Source organism: Olea europaea, unplaced genomic scaffold (assembly GCF_002742605.1).
Source record: "Olea europaea var. sylvestris unplaced genomic scaffold, O_europaea_v1 scaffold1727, whole genome shotgun sequence".
Classification (NCBI taxonomy): Eukaryota; Viridiplantae; Streptophyta; class Magnoliopsida; order Lamiales; family Oleaceae; genus Olea; species Olea europaea.
In genome coordinates this window covers 10,000-24,466 of record NW_019234972.1, presented here as the reverse complement: position 1 = coordinate 24,466, position 14,467 = coordinate 10,000, and the positions used below count along the sequence as shown (strand labels likewise).

The following is a 14,467-nucleotide window of genomic DNA, read 5'->3' as shown; positions in this document are numbered from 1 at the left end:
CCCTGCATGTATATTCTCTTAATCTCACTCTTAATTCCTATTGATGGCTAGTGGTGTAAAATGTGAACAAAGTTACTGTTGGGCGTTACTCGCCCAAGGTGGTTCATTTTGCGCAAGTCTATAGTCAGATCTGCCTACAGGCTGTACCAGCATTTTTTAAGCGAAGAATGCTGCAGGTACAATATGTTTTGACAGAAAAATCTTACGGACAATAAATAGTGTGATATTATTGGAAGATAGAAAAAAAAAAGAGATAAAAAGCAATTCAATCATCCTTTGTCACATCAGTGTTTGTACAAGTTCTTATAAAAGTTTTTCGTACTCGTGGCTTTATTAAAGGTTGAATCCCAATGATCCTCCATCGTTCTTGTTCTGGAGTAGCGTGAAGGAGGTAAATCGTAGGTTATGTCTCCAAAAGTACAGGGTGGAAGGCTGTCTGTACACTTGCACTTATCCAAGAGTCAAATTCTTATTTCAGAATTCGAACCCTTGACGCGACAGTCTCAAACAAATTATGATTTCTCCATCTTTCTCTTTTACCACTTGAATTTATTGTTAGGTGCAAAATGTTACTTGACAAATAAAAATTATGTGATTATAACAAAGATATTTATTTTTAGATATTCATTTTTAATTATATATTCACACAATAAAATATTTTGTATGTAATTTTTAGACTTTTATTTCTTAATTACACATTCTCCTGAAAGCACTATTTAAAATTATGGCTTTTCCCATTGAATGGCTTTAAAACATGAGCTAAATTCAATTTGTAGAATCAATGACACTTCATTTATTTTTATTTCTTTACAGAACTTCTATACATCAAGGAAAATTAGATTTGAAATTCAACTAGATTTAAATTTCGAGTATAAACAAGTAATTGTAGAGTGAGTAGAGTCGTATAAATTGTATTTGTGTTTTTAGTCAATTCTTAATTTATGGTATACGTATGACCACAATATTATATTTAATTTCTACATAAAGTATTATCTTACTAATTTATCAAAATTGTTTATTTATATCATAGACGTAAGTCAAGATCGAAAAATTCTATTGCATAATAGACGTTAATTAATCTGCAGATGTTATATATAATATTTGCTAGAAATCTCATCGGTACAAAATTAGCAAAAATAAATAAATAAATTATTGAGATATTAAGAATTTTTCTGTTTGTACAGAATCAGAAGTGACATAATTGTATCAGATGTTGATGTGGCAGTATCTGGTACAATCCCTTTTTTTTTTTTTTTTTTTTTTGGGTTCCATTGTTTAATTGGATATTGTCACGTATATTCTGTAAAAATTTTGACAAAGAAATTATGTGCACATGGCACTCCTGATTAAGAATTTTTTCGACAAAGAAATTTTGTGCACATAATCAACCCAAATTTAACGTAAATCCCTATGTAAGGTTGGACGACAAGACATTGCTCCACTATTTTATTACATGTTGGGTTACCGAATCTTGTTTCATCCTTTCATTTTTCAAGTGTAAATATTAATTTTAGCCTTTGACAGACAAATTTACCAATAGTTATCAACTATTTTAATTCTAATGATGAACAATTAATATCGTATAGCCCATGTTTGGTATAAATTCCATAAAGTTCGTGTTCTTTTTTCTTAAAATAGTTTTATCGATGAACAATTATTATTGTATAGCCTATGTTTGGTATCGATTCTTTAAAGTTCGTGTTCTTTTTTTTTTTTTAATAAATCATTTTCAACTATATATTTTCTTAGTAAAAAATGTTGATCAATAATTTTTCTTACCTTTTAATTATTGGTCAGTTTGATTTCCATTTTTTTCCAAATAAATTTTTCTCTCTCTTCTTTTTAACCACACATTTTTCATTAAAATAATTACTCGTAAATAAAAAACTTTTCCTTATTTTTCATCCAGACATTTTCCATCAATCTATTATTCTAAAATTCATTTTTTCATAAAAATGTGTGTCAAACTCTCTCTCTCTCTCTCTCTCTCTCTCTCTCTCTCTCTCTCTCTCTCTCTTTCTCTCTTTTTTTATATATTATGGGCCTGCTTGGTGTAATATTTTAAATAGATTTAATGAAAAATGATTATATATATATATATATATATATATAATCATTTTTCATTAAATCTATTTAAAATATTACACCAAGCAAGCCCATAATTTTGCCCTGTCCGATTTTAATAAAAATTATTATTTTAGTAGATTTTGATAAATTTTAATAAAATAAGTAATTAAATAATTGATAAAAATTGTGAATCTATGAAATATGTAGCCCTTGTTTTAGCCACATTATTTTGAAAAAAAAATATATTTTTAAATAGTATGTTGATGGAAAATGTGTAGTTAACAAATAAAAATAAAAAAATTTAGATTTTCATGTAATATTATTTTATTGAAAAATATGTGGTTGGAATGATGTCAATTACTGTTTAAAAATATATTTTTTCAAGTAATGTAGATCAGATAGAGCCATAATTAAAAATAAATTTTAAGAAATGAAGGTGAAATAGAAGCTTTGTGGCTATGGTCAAGAAGGGTAATTTTGAGAAATGTGCCATTATCTTAGGGCATCTCCAATGGTTGCATCATTTTTTGGTGCAAAGTTGTTCCAATGCAACACCAAACTTTGCACCATTTTGGTGCAAAATGGTACAAAGTGTAAAATATCTCTTTTGTCCTTATTTAATATTTTTCAAATAAATTTGTTATGGATATTTATGTCATTTGTGCTATATAATTTTCAATACAATAAATTATTATTATTTTATTAATATTAATATTATTTGCATTTAAAATAAAATTTAAATGTAAGACATAATAATTAATAAAATTAATTAAAAGACGAAAACAATTTAAAATATAACAAACACGATTATTTATTAAAGTTAACACGAAATATATTAAACAATGACATACATACGATAATCTAATTTGATCTCATATTTTCGTTTATTAATTGTTCCGTGTTTTTTATATTTATTAATGAATTTAATCTTTTTCGTAATTTAATGTAATTATTTATTTAGTAATTTATATATTTATAAAATAATTAAATAAATAATATTTCAAATAAATAAATTATAAAGAATAAAAAAAGGGAAGAAGATGATTAAATAATGTTAATTTGGTGTAATTTTTAGTGTAATAATTGAAGATGAATTTTAAATTGATGCAAAATTTGGTGAAGGGTTGAAAATGGTCTTAGAGATATTAATGTTATTGCTTATTGCCTAACAAGCAAACAAACCTAAAAAAATAATAATAATAAATAAATAAATTACCGAACTGTCAGCCAAGCTGTTCGAATTTCGAAGTACTGTTTACCATATTTCTTTCTTCTCCAAGGCGTAAACCCTCTCGCAAGTGTCACTTTTAGTGCGTGTTTTTGTGTTTTCATTGGAGGAAGAAGAGAGAAAGGAAGGCCCGGCCACAATTGAGGCCTGCCGTGTATTCAACATAACGCCCAAAGAAAAGGATAAAGTAAACAGATTGAATGTGGTTCGTTCTTCTTCTCTCACTCTCTCCTTTTTTTTTTTTTGGTTCAGAATTACCATGATAATGAAGTGCTTCTACTGTACTATTTTTATGGAATCTATTTTTAATAATTATTTTTATGGGATTTGAAGATTGGATTTTTTGAATATAAATGTTGTTGGTGCCATATTTCACGTTTCTTCATCTGGGTTCTTTATTTTTACAATTACCTGAAGTGGGTTTTTGCTGAAAGTACTTGTTTTGTATTCAATTTTGTTTTTTTTTAATTTTTTATATTGGTCTATTTGTTATTGTATTCTTTTCATAGAAAAATATTTTATTGGTGTTTTCATATTTTGTGTGTATGAACAGGCAGTTTTGGAGGAGGCACAAGAAGAAAGTGTATGTTACACTTGGAGTTTTAGGAAGTGGGTACTTCTTGTACAAACTCTATGATACTCACAGGCGTAGGCTATCTGATCTTGAGAAACAACTCGTCAATGAAAGGGGACATACTGAACTTATTAAAGCCCAGTTAAGCATCAAAAGATTACAGTTCTTCTTTATGTTGCTATGACTAAGGCAACTTTATGCTCATATTTATGTGACTCTTTCTTTGGTCTGAATTGATAGAATGCAAGCGCATTTTGAGAGCATTCAGGGAATAGCTGATTCAACGACATGTCCTCATGTAATGCACCACTTAGATGGTCAATTGGCTGAGAATTTGGACCTTACACACTTAACAGAGAGATTAATTCAAGGAAAGGGTCAGCCAAACACTCTAACTACCGCAGAGAAACTTGAGTTATGGGACAGACTCAAAATTCTTAGTACGAATGAACTTTCTTGTTTCATTTACAATGCCTAAATCTTCGTAATAGAATGGAACAGCAACCCTAATTTTTTTTCACATGTTCCAGGTTTTATGAAAATGGTGTTATCTCTTTGGGCAATGACAATGCTGAACCTCTATGTTAGAGTTCAAGTAAACATATTAGGGAGACATCTATATATCAACACAGCACGTGATCTTGGAAGTCCTCATCTGCTTGTAAGAATTATGCTTACTGTTCTTTTCTTATTACAGATTAACAGTTTTCTCATGCATTATGTATCCATTTTTAAGACAAGTTGATGATAGTTATGCATAGTTCTTTTTATGTGTCATTTTTAATGCTATGACTTGAGTCTAGCATGTTAGGAACAACGTTTAGTTTGTCTAGCCAATAGACGATTGGGTGCTTTTTTAAAATGTGATTACACTATGTTGCTGACAAATTGAAAAAATTTCATGCTTTATCGCATGCATTGTACGTCTCACAAATATGTTATGCAGTTGCTGAAGTTCAAATCAGCCTGAATCTCTTTTGCATAGGTTATGTAACAGAAATTGGGCACAACTTGTACAAGGATATCATGATTTCTTTGAGCTATCACAGTAGTTTATAAAATCAACCATACGCCATCTCATGCACATAACAGTCTTTCCTCTCATGTTTTTTTTCTGTATGTATGATAAAATCATAAAATATATGTGCAAATAACTGAATTTATAAACTCTCCACAACTTTAACCAATCAGTTCCTCGCATTTCTTCATAAAAACCCCACAAGATCAGTTAAAATAAGAAAAATTATCTTAAATAATATGGGCTGACTTATTCTTTTTCGTTTTATTTTATCTGTGGTGGTCAAAAACAAGAGTACATTTTCCAATATACGAACTTAAAAAATGGTTTTGGACACACTTCTTTGATAATTGAAAAAGTCGTATGCTTTGTGGGGCATATTTTTATTTTGGACAACAATTCTTTATCTTTGTTATCTTATTATTTTGGTGTGATGTAAAGTATTTCATTGGGAAGACTTGTTACTTGTGAATGAAAGAGGGCACGTTTGCCTTCTAGGAAAGAACAAGAGTTTCCTCTTTTTTAGAAGTCCAGGACTCCAATTAAATCGCATACTCTGTTTGACTCTTCAGGATAATTATAATTTTGTGGACTTCTTGGATTTCATATGTAGACCATGAAGAAGTCCCTTGTATTTGCTAGGCAAGACATAATATTGAAATGAGCTACTGAAAATTCATCCACTTCGTATAGTAAGTTTTATTTCAAGAACTGAGTTGCATTTAAAGGTTTGAATGAACTGCTTGAGATTTGCAATCCTCTTTTCCTCTCTTAGAGAGCACCAGTTAAGGGATACTAAGACAAAACTAATTTGTCTCAGTCTTTTCATGCCTCTTTTGGGTTTGTTTCAATGAATATTTCCCTCGGAAGAAAAATTACAATACATTTCTTTCTTTTTCATGGGAGAAAATAATTACAACATGGCATAATAGTATTACGCCTTATTATTTAGACATTCTGCTCTTTCTGTTTCTTAATTTTTCATTCTTCAAGCTCTCTATCTCTCTCTCTCCTTTTTTTTGGATGTGCACAAGGATACGTCTTCTCAGCCCTCTCCCATCGCATAACCACTTCCCTTTCTACCTGGTGTGATATTTATTTCAAATGATCTTCACTCCAAGTATGGTATTAATGCCTTTCCATAGCCAACCATACAAGGATGCGATTGTTGTAAGTAGGTTATATCATAAGTTTATAATATGGGCCATTAGAATTTCATTTAGGTTACGTATTGGACTTGAGGATTGTGATTAGGTTGCTGTATATCTTGGGCTATATTATTTAATGCGTTGACTTAAATTTTCGTCATTGACGAGCACGGCTAATGCTTTCCAAAAAGTAAAGTATATACTGTTATTCTATCTTCTCTTTCAGCATTATTTTATTGCATATTTGATGGATCTGTCATTCTTATGATCCAGGATGAAGCTGACCTAATTGACAGAAATGATGAGCAGCAGTTTCTGGCATATGCAGATCATCTTTCAAACTTTGGCCTGCCTGCCTTGATCTCTGATATAGAGGCGGCAACATCTGAAGTCCTTAAAGGGTAGGCTTATTGAGTTTCTTGAAAAGTAAAATCTGCTGTGGTTTGGACATCTTCATTCCAGAGGTCTTCTTTGGCCTTTTTCTTTTCTTTTCTATATTTTGTTTTAATAATATGTGTTGGGGATACGTGTAAATTTAGAGACCGTAGTACTTCTCTAAGATGTTGAATTGGCATCCCAATGAAGGATAGCTAGGCTAGAGCACAGCCATCCTGAACCTCCACGGTTCTTTTACTTCATCAAGCTTTGTTATTAAAACGACTGACCCTTCAAATTACCGTGGATAAATTGGCCAAAGCAGTTTAGTTTTTGGGCTGTCATTTGGGTTGTAAAAGCCTCGTTCATCACCCTTCCCAACCTTGTTTTCTGTCTTTCTGCAATGAACTTCTCAAATTAAATCATTAATTTCTAAAGCTGCTATTTTCATCTTTTGCTGTTACTTAGGTTTTGAACTTTTCACCTTTTTTGTCCTCATCAAAAAAATTTCAGAATCTCCTTTCAAACTATTTTCTGCAATCCATGTCTTCATGAAGCACAATTTACATGTATCATTTAATATTGGCTTGTCTAATTTAATAATAATGACTTTGTGGCCTTTTTTCTTTTTGTAACAATTTGCATATATGACTAACTCGTTCTTGTTTAGTTTGAGACTGTCTATATGTTTTAAAATAATGTAGTTTTTATTTTAACCTTGAGAGGTAGTTTAGTTCTATGTTCAGGCTTTGGGTTTGCTCATTAATGATCACCAGTTCGAGTTTTCGCAGGGCCACTAAGGTGAGTATCCGGTTGTAAACTTCATGTCCTCGTGGGATTAGTCGAGGTGCGCTTAAATTGGTCTGGACACCCATGGTCGTTAAAAAAATAATAATAATAATAATGTAGTTTTTATTTTATATTTAATAACCTAATTATTTTTGGAGTAAGAAGTTATTACCACAGCACAAGTAGGGGTGGAGTTTATTTACATTTTGAAAGCAATATATGTTTCCACAATCCCAACCAAGCATCATTTGATTCTTCATCGGTTACCACTGCTAGTAATATCTATAGGTTGAAAGAACAAGAGCCAACAGAACACCAAGCCAAAATGATAAACCAAGACAAATAATTTCTTCCCCCTCTATGGTTTTCTCTCCTCCTGTTTGATCTCTTCTTAGTTTATTGAACCCTCAATCCTCTAAAAGTTTTTGTCTCGTTTTTATCCTAGGCCTTTTCAATTCATGAACTTATTTTTTAATTGCTTACTCTCCCAGAGGACCCACATACGCTATTGATGCAATATGAAAAGTATATTCTAGGCGCATTAGAAATTAAATAAATTAGGATTTTATAGTATTTTCCATTATTGCATATTATTGCGTTTGGAAGACAAATTATTTTGTTTCCTTTGTAGAGGAAACTGTAGTTTTCCTTGTCGATCCTAGTTTAGACTATATAAAGTGGTTAATTTATTTGTAATGTGACACAACTGATGTCATTGAATGCAATTACAAGTCTCCCTCTAAATTTTCTCCTTTTCCTTTTTTTTTCTCAATCTCTTTCCTGCTCGATTGTGTTCTACCTCATGGAGACCCATTTATCAACTTGCTACTTTTCTTATTCAGATTCAATAAATTCAGGAAAATTTTCCCAATTTCTTTTAACCCTCTGCTGATTTGGTCGTCTGCTGTAATAGTTTACTCCCTGGTCCAGGAAGGACCAAGGCAGATTCTATCCCAACTTGCTTATGGTTGACCATCACCATCATCCTTAATATTTCGAATTCTTGCCCTGCCTCAGATTCTGACAATTTATTGGCTTACGTATGATCTCCTGATATCTTTGATGCAACTGCGTACTTCTCTTGTTAGTTATCACACAGGTTTCAGCATTTTGTGTGAAAATTGTAATCTTACTAATCGATGTCCATGCAGCTGGTTCTGACGATGCTTACCTTGTTGATCTCCCACGTCTAAATATCTGGCAAAACATTTATTCCACGTTCAGACTACAGCTGAAAATTTCAGGATTTATTCAAAGCAACATTTGCACGATTTCATCTTCTCTCTCTACCACCATGAAGGAAATAGATTTTGCGGCACAAAATAATGGTTTGGGATTTTTATTTTTATTTTTTTGCTTTTTATTTTGAGAGGGTTCTTGGACTATCATTCTCTCTTTTTCTTCCCCTTCCCTGTCTACAATTCTTCTTAGCTTTCTAATTCATTCTTTTCTACTTGAAATATTGCTCATGAAGTCAATTCATTTCCACAACACAATCAGCATCTTATTATTGTGAAGTGTCACCGTTTAAAATTTCAGTAGAACAGGTTAGAAGGGCAAGATGTAAACTAAAATTGATATGGTCTGTTGTTGTGAAAGAACTAGATACATTGGATCTTCAGTAGATGTAATGAAGAATCAAATGGCTGGAGAATAAGGACTTGCGTTTAAGGTGTAGTTGTAGTCTTATCTCAAACCATAACAGAGGTCTTTTTATTTTTCTGTTTTTTTTTTCAGCCTCTAACAAGGTTTTCCCTGCTCCTGTAATTTTCTGGATGATATCGGTAATTTTAAAACGAACGTGGGTTTCTGAACACTGGATAAATCTTGAATTGAATATTGGATCCTGAGAGGCACACTTGGTTTGTTTGATTTGCTTCCCTTGATGATTTACTTTCTTGAATGTAAAATTTGATCCTTAGAGGCACATTTGGGTTGTTTGATTGTCTTCCATTGATGATTTACTTTCCAAAAAAGAACGGGGAGCATGAAAAATGGAAAGGGAGTTGAGGTTTCAACCATTTTATGTATAAAAGAAAAATCGGGAGAATTAAGTTCATGGATTGAATGTTTATCAAACTCCATCAACGTGATCCATTATAGTTCATGAAGAACTACAAATTTTTATCCATTTGATAGACCAACAATTTTTATAGAGTTGGTTAGATCATAGATGGGCGAAGAAGATTAATTCTTCTCCCTCGATGTACTGGTGGTTCCTGCAGAGAACAAAAACTGTTTTACTGCATATAAGATTCATGTCTGTATTTCAACAAAATCATCTAGATATAGGCTTTGTGCAAATGTTGTTTCTAATTTCAAATTAATGTGCTAAGAAACTTCAAAGTAATTCATTTTCCTATCATTTTGAGTGATTGAAGGTGATTCAATAGCAAATTAAGTAATTCAATGCCATGGGTTGTTTCCAGCCTCTTCTATTGAATTCGAAAATGTGAAGTTTTTTGTGCTTCCTATATTCTAGTGTTCAATCTAACGTAAGCTCACTTGATTTACCTAAAGCTAAACGAGCTATGTCCTGTAGAATTTGATATTACGGGAAGTTCACTCTTTGGATTATTACTTGGAATTCTGATCCCCTGTTATTAAATGCTTATAACCTACGTGTTTACAGAAAGCAATTGAAGGATTTCTTCAATGCTCCCACACTTCATGAAACCATTGTTCAAATATTGGACACTTTTATGAGCATGGGGAGCCCTCATCACTGGGTAGGCTATTTGATGCCAGAAGATTCGAGAGCACATAACCTTGTTTCACCCTCCAGCAGCAGCAGTTATTCAGATCTTTCTTGTGCAACAAAACTCGATCAACTTATGAGCGAGACACGTGCAGTGTTATTGAGGTATGTTTATGTTTCGTCTGGTTCAACAATTAAGAAGGCTAAGTTAAAAGGATTGCAATCAAGTGTACAACTCTGTTTTACGTCTGCATCTTAATGCATCAATAGAGAATCCTTGTTAAGATTCCGAAGAATTCACCACATGATGCTTTTTGCCTCAAGTCACTGCAGTCAGCCATGGCTATCAAATAATTGAATTGTGCATTTATATTTTCAAAGCAATAGGTCGTGCAGGATTTCTGAATCTAACCTTCATACTGCAATGCAAAATAAGCACTAAATTCTAACTTTTTGCCTGTCATTCTGCTTCAAATGATCGACTTCTTATGATTGAAGAGAGAATAACAAAAAGAGAGAGAGTTTGGTTCCCTGTTGACCAAGTTTGGCTAAGCTTTAGCAACGTACTTAAAAGTGATTTTTATGCTAGGCCAACACATATGTCTAAGCTTAAAAGTTATTATCTATATATATATTTATTTATTTATTTATTTATTTTTTCGAAGAAGTACTTTTCATCTTTTGCGCTTAGCCAGCCATACTTGTAGTGGCCCAGGTGACAATGGTACATCCTAACTTTAAGTTAAAACTTATGTCTAGACTCTAGAGGCTCACACAGGTTGCATAATATCTTGATTTACTTCTATGCACATTAGCAATACGGGAAATAATTATATGTAGCAGCTAGTTTTATCTTTTTTCAAGTTATCCTGCATGCAAAGTATGTTACAATTTGGATAGATACAATTCGTGGTTACTATACTTTCACTCTAGTGTCAATCAAGTAAATCTACTTAAGTTTTCTATGTCCCTGTTTGACAACCATTAAAATGAGTAATTTATTTATTTATTTATTATTATTATTATTATTTATTTTTATTTTTTTGGGAAAAATGAGTTTTGTAATAGTTATTTCTTTTTGGAGAATATGTGGTTAAAAATAAGAAAAAGTTTTAGGTTTACGTGCAGAATATTTTATTGGAAGAATACATGGTTGAAAATAAGTTTGAGAAAAAATGAGTTTTGTTTTAATGGTTGTCAAACAGGGGCTATACTTCAATTTGATTTCAATATGGTAACTACACTTCAATTTGATTTTAATTAAGACAATTGTTTCCAATTCCACTGACAAAAATTGATCATTAAATGTGGTTGTTAGTTGGATATCGGTAATTTTAAAACGAACGTGGGTTTCTGAACACTGGATAAATCTTGAATTGAATATTGGATCCTGAGAGGCACACTTGGTTTGTTTGATTTGCTTCCCTTGATGATTTACTTTCTTGAATGTAAAATTTGATCCTTAGAGGCACATTTGGGTTGTTTGATTGTCTTCCATTGATGATTTACTTTCCAAAAAAGAACGGGGAGCATGAAAAATGGAAAGGGAGTTGAGGTTTCAACCATTTTATGTATAAAAGAAAAATCGGGAGAATTAAGTTCATGGATTGAATGTTTATCAAACTCCATCAACGTGATCCATTATAGTTCATGAAGAACTACAAATTTTTATCCATTTGATAGACCAACAATTTTTATAGAGTTGGTTAGATCATAGATGGGCGAAGAAGATTAATTCTTCTCCCTCGATGTACTGGTGGTTCCTGCAGAGAACAAAAACTGTTTTACTGCATATAAGATTCATGTCTGTATTTCAACAAAATCATCTAGATATAGGCTTTGTGCAAATGTTGTTTCTAATTTCAAATTAATGTGCTAAGAAACTTCAAAGTAATTCATTTTCCTATCATTTTGAGTGATTGAAGGTGATTCAATAGCAAATTAAGTAATTCAATGCCATGGGTTGTTTCCAGCCTCTTCTATTGAATTCGAAAATGTGAAGTTTTTTGTGCTTCCTATATTCTAGTGTTCAATCTAACGTAAGCTCACTTGATTTACCTAAAGCTAAACGAGCTATGTCCTGTAGAATTTGATATTACGGGAAGTTCACTCTTTGGATTATTACTTGGAATTCTGATCCCCTGTTATTAAATGCTTATAACCTACGTGTTTACAGAAAGCAATTGAAGGATTTCTTCAATGCTCCCACACTTCATGAAACCATTGTTCAAATATTGGACACTTTTATGAGCATGGGGAGCCCTCATCACTGGGTAGGCTATTTGATGCCAGAAGATTCGAGAGCACATAACCTTGTTTCACCCTCCAGCAGCAGCAGTTATTCAGATCTTTCTTGTGCAACAAAACTCGATCAACTTATGAGCGAGACACGTGCAGTGTTATTGAGGTATGTTTATGTTTCGTCTGGTTCAACAATTAAGAAGGCTAAGTTAAAAGGATTGCAATCAAGTGTACAACTCTGTTTTACGTCTGCATCTTAATGCATCAATAGAGAATCCTTGTTAAGATTCCGAAGAATTCACCACATGATGCTTTTTGCCTCAAGTCACTGCAGTCAGCCATGGCTATCAAATAATTGAATTGTGCATTTATATTTTCAAAGCAATAGGTCGTGCAGGATTTCTGAATCTAACCTTCATACTGCAATGCAAAATAAGCACTAAATTCTAACTTTTTGCCTGTCATTCTGCTTCAAATGATCAACTTCTTATGATTGAAGAGAGAATAACAAAAAGAGAGAGAGTTTGGTTCCCTGTTGACCAAGTTTGGCTAAGCTTTAGCAACGTACTTAAAAGTGATTTTTATGCTAGGCCAACACATATGTCTAAGCTTAAAAGTTATTATCTATATATATATTTATTTATTTATTTATTTATTTTTTCGAAGAAGTACTTTTCATCTTTTGCGCTTAGCCAGCCATACTTGTAGTGGCCCAGGTGACAATGGTACATCCTAACTTTAAGTTAAAACTTATGTCTAGACTCTAGAGGCTCACACAGGTTGCATAATATCTTGATTTACTTCTATGCACATTAGCAATACGGGAAATAATTATATGTAGCAGCTAGTTTTATCTTTTTTCAAGTTATCCTGCATGCAAAGTATGTTACAATTTGGATAGATACAATTCGTGGTTACTATACTTTCACTCTAGTGTCAATCAAGTAAATCTACTTAAGTTTTCTATGTCCCTGTTTGACAACCATTAAAATGAGTAATTTATTTATTTATTTATTATTATTATTATTATTTATTTTTATTTTTTTGGGAAAAATGAGTTTTGTAATAGTTATTTCTTTTTGGAGAATATGTGGTTAAAAATAAGAAAAAGTTTTAGGTTTACGTGCAGAATATTTTATTGGAAGAATACATGGTTGAAAATAAGTTTGAGAAAAAATGAGTTTTGTTTTAATGGTTGTCAAACAGGGGCTATACTTCAATTTGATTTCAATATGGTAACTACACTTCAATTTGATTTTAATTAAGACAATTGTTTCCAATTCCACTGACAAAAATTGATCATTAAATGTGGTTGTTAGTTGTTAATGTGGAATAATTACAATTTGAGTGAAATAAATGACGATCATCATCTATTGACTGTCACGTCATCCATTTCCATTGGTCCAAGTAACGCAAATGGACAGAGTTATCCGATTGGAGTCAAATTAAAGTGTAGTTATCTAATTGAATAGTTACATAATCGACACAAAATAATAGTTACTGTGAATGGAATTTACTCGTTACAATTTCATAAGTTGAAAATTCAGATCAAGCCTCAACAGTTAAATATTACTTTTATAATATTGACCAATTTCTATTGTTCTAATCTTGCTTGCTTCCAATTTTATATATCTTCTTGACTTCTTTTGTTCTTATGACTTTGTGCAGTGTTGAATTCGGGAATGTTATTGAAACGTCATTAAAAACACTGGTGAAAGAACTTTTGGAAGATATTAGTTCCCAATGTGGAGAAAGCATTTTATTGTCCGGAATGCCACTTGCTAAACTCCTTCCACGAATCGCGCAGATTGGTCAGCAGTTACTGAAAGAACCCTATAGGAGTAGGTATGTCCAAAATATCTGTAGCATACCAGATGTTGAACAATTCTTCACTCTTTTATATTCGAGCACACCTGTTTCTTAGCGTAGGATCATTATTGTAGTTTGAAGTTCACATATGTAAAGGATTTTATGGGTTTCCATGAAGTTTGAAGAATATAAGGACTATAAGAAAATCGTTGATCCTTGTTGTAATTTTTTCACATCCTGATATAATTGTATTGCTGATTTCAACCCAGTTTCATTGTTTTAGTTGCTATAATAAATCAAAGATGTTCTTGGAGCGTTTGCTGCCGTTCTTTCTTCATGTATTTAGTTTCTGGTGGTAAAATTGTTTGTCAAGTTTAAGAGGATCTATTTCAGCGTTTTTTGCAGCAAAATTTGTTCTTTCTTTATGCCATGCAGTTGATTACTGTATAGTGAACATGCTCTTAAAGGACGATGATCGGTGTGGAAGATAAGCTTATTTTTTTTATTTGTATTCTCTAAA

General features: G+C 31.9%; 1 protein-coding gene across 1 annotated transcript; it reads left to right on the top strand.

The window, feature by feature from the left end:
- The first annotated feature begins 3,286 nt into the window (after positions 1–3,286).
- Positions 3,287–14,265, top strand: LOC111377812 (peroxisome biogenesis protein 3-2-like). The gene is made up of 7 exons (XM_023000938.1): positions 3,287–3,500; positions 3,849–4,010; positions 4,110–4,309; positions 4,400–4,530; positions 6,309–6,436; positions 9,832–10,062; positions 13,807–14,265. Exons 1-7 carry the CDS (start codon positions 3,496–3,498, stop codon positions 14,060–14,062), a joined length of 1,113 nt encoding a protein of 370 aa, XP_022856706.1. The 5' UTR covers positions 3,287–3,495; the 3' UTR covers positions 14,063–14,265.
- Positions 14,266–14,467: the final 202 nt, after the last annotated feature.

What these genes read in the sequence shown, in the direction of transcription:
- LOC111377812 (XM_023000938.1), top strand. An exon ending in GGACAGACTCAAAATTCTTA is followed by an intron (nt 4,310 to 4,399) that starts GTACGAATGAAC and finishes CACATGTTCCAG; the next exon opens with GTTTTATGAAAATGGTGTTA. An exon ending in TTGGAAGTCCTCATCTGCTT is followed by an intron (nt 4,531 to 6,308) that starts GTAAGAATTATG and finishes CTTATGATCCAG; the next exon opens with GATGAAGCTGACCTAATTGA.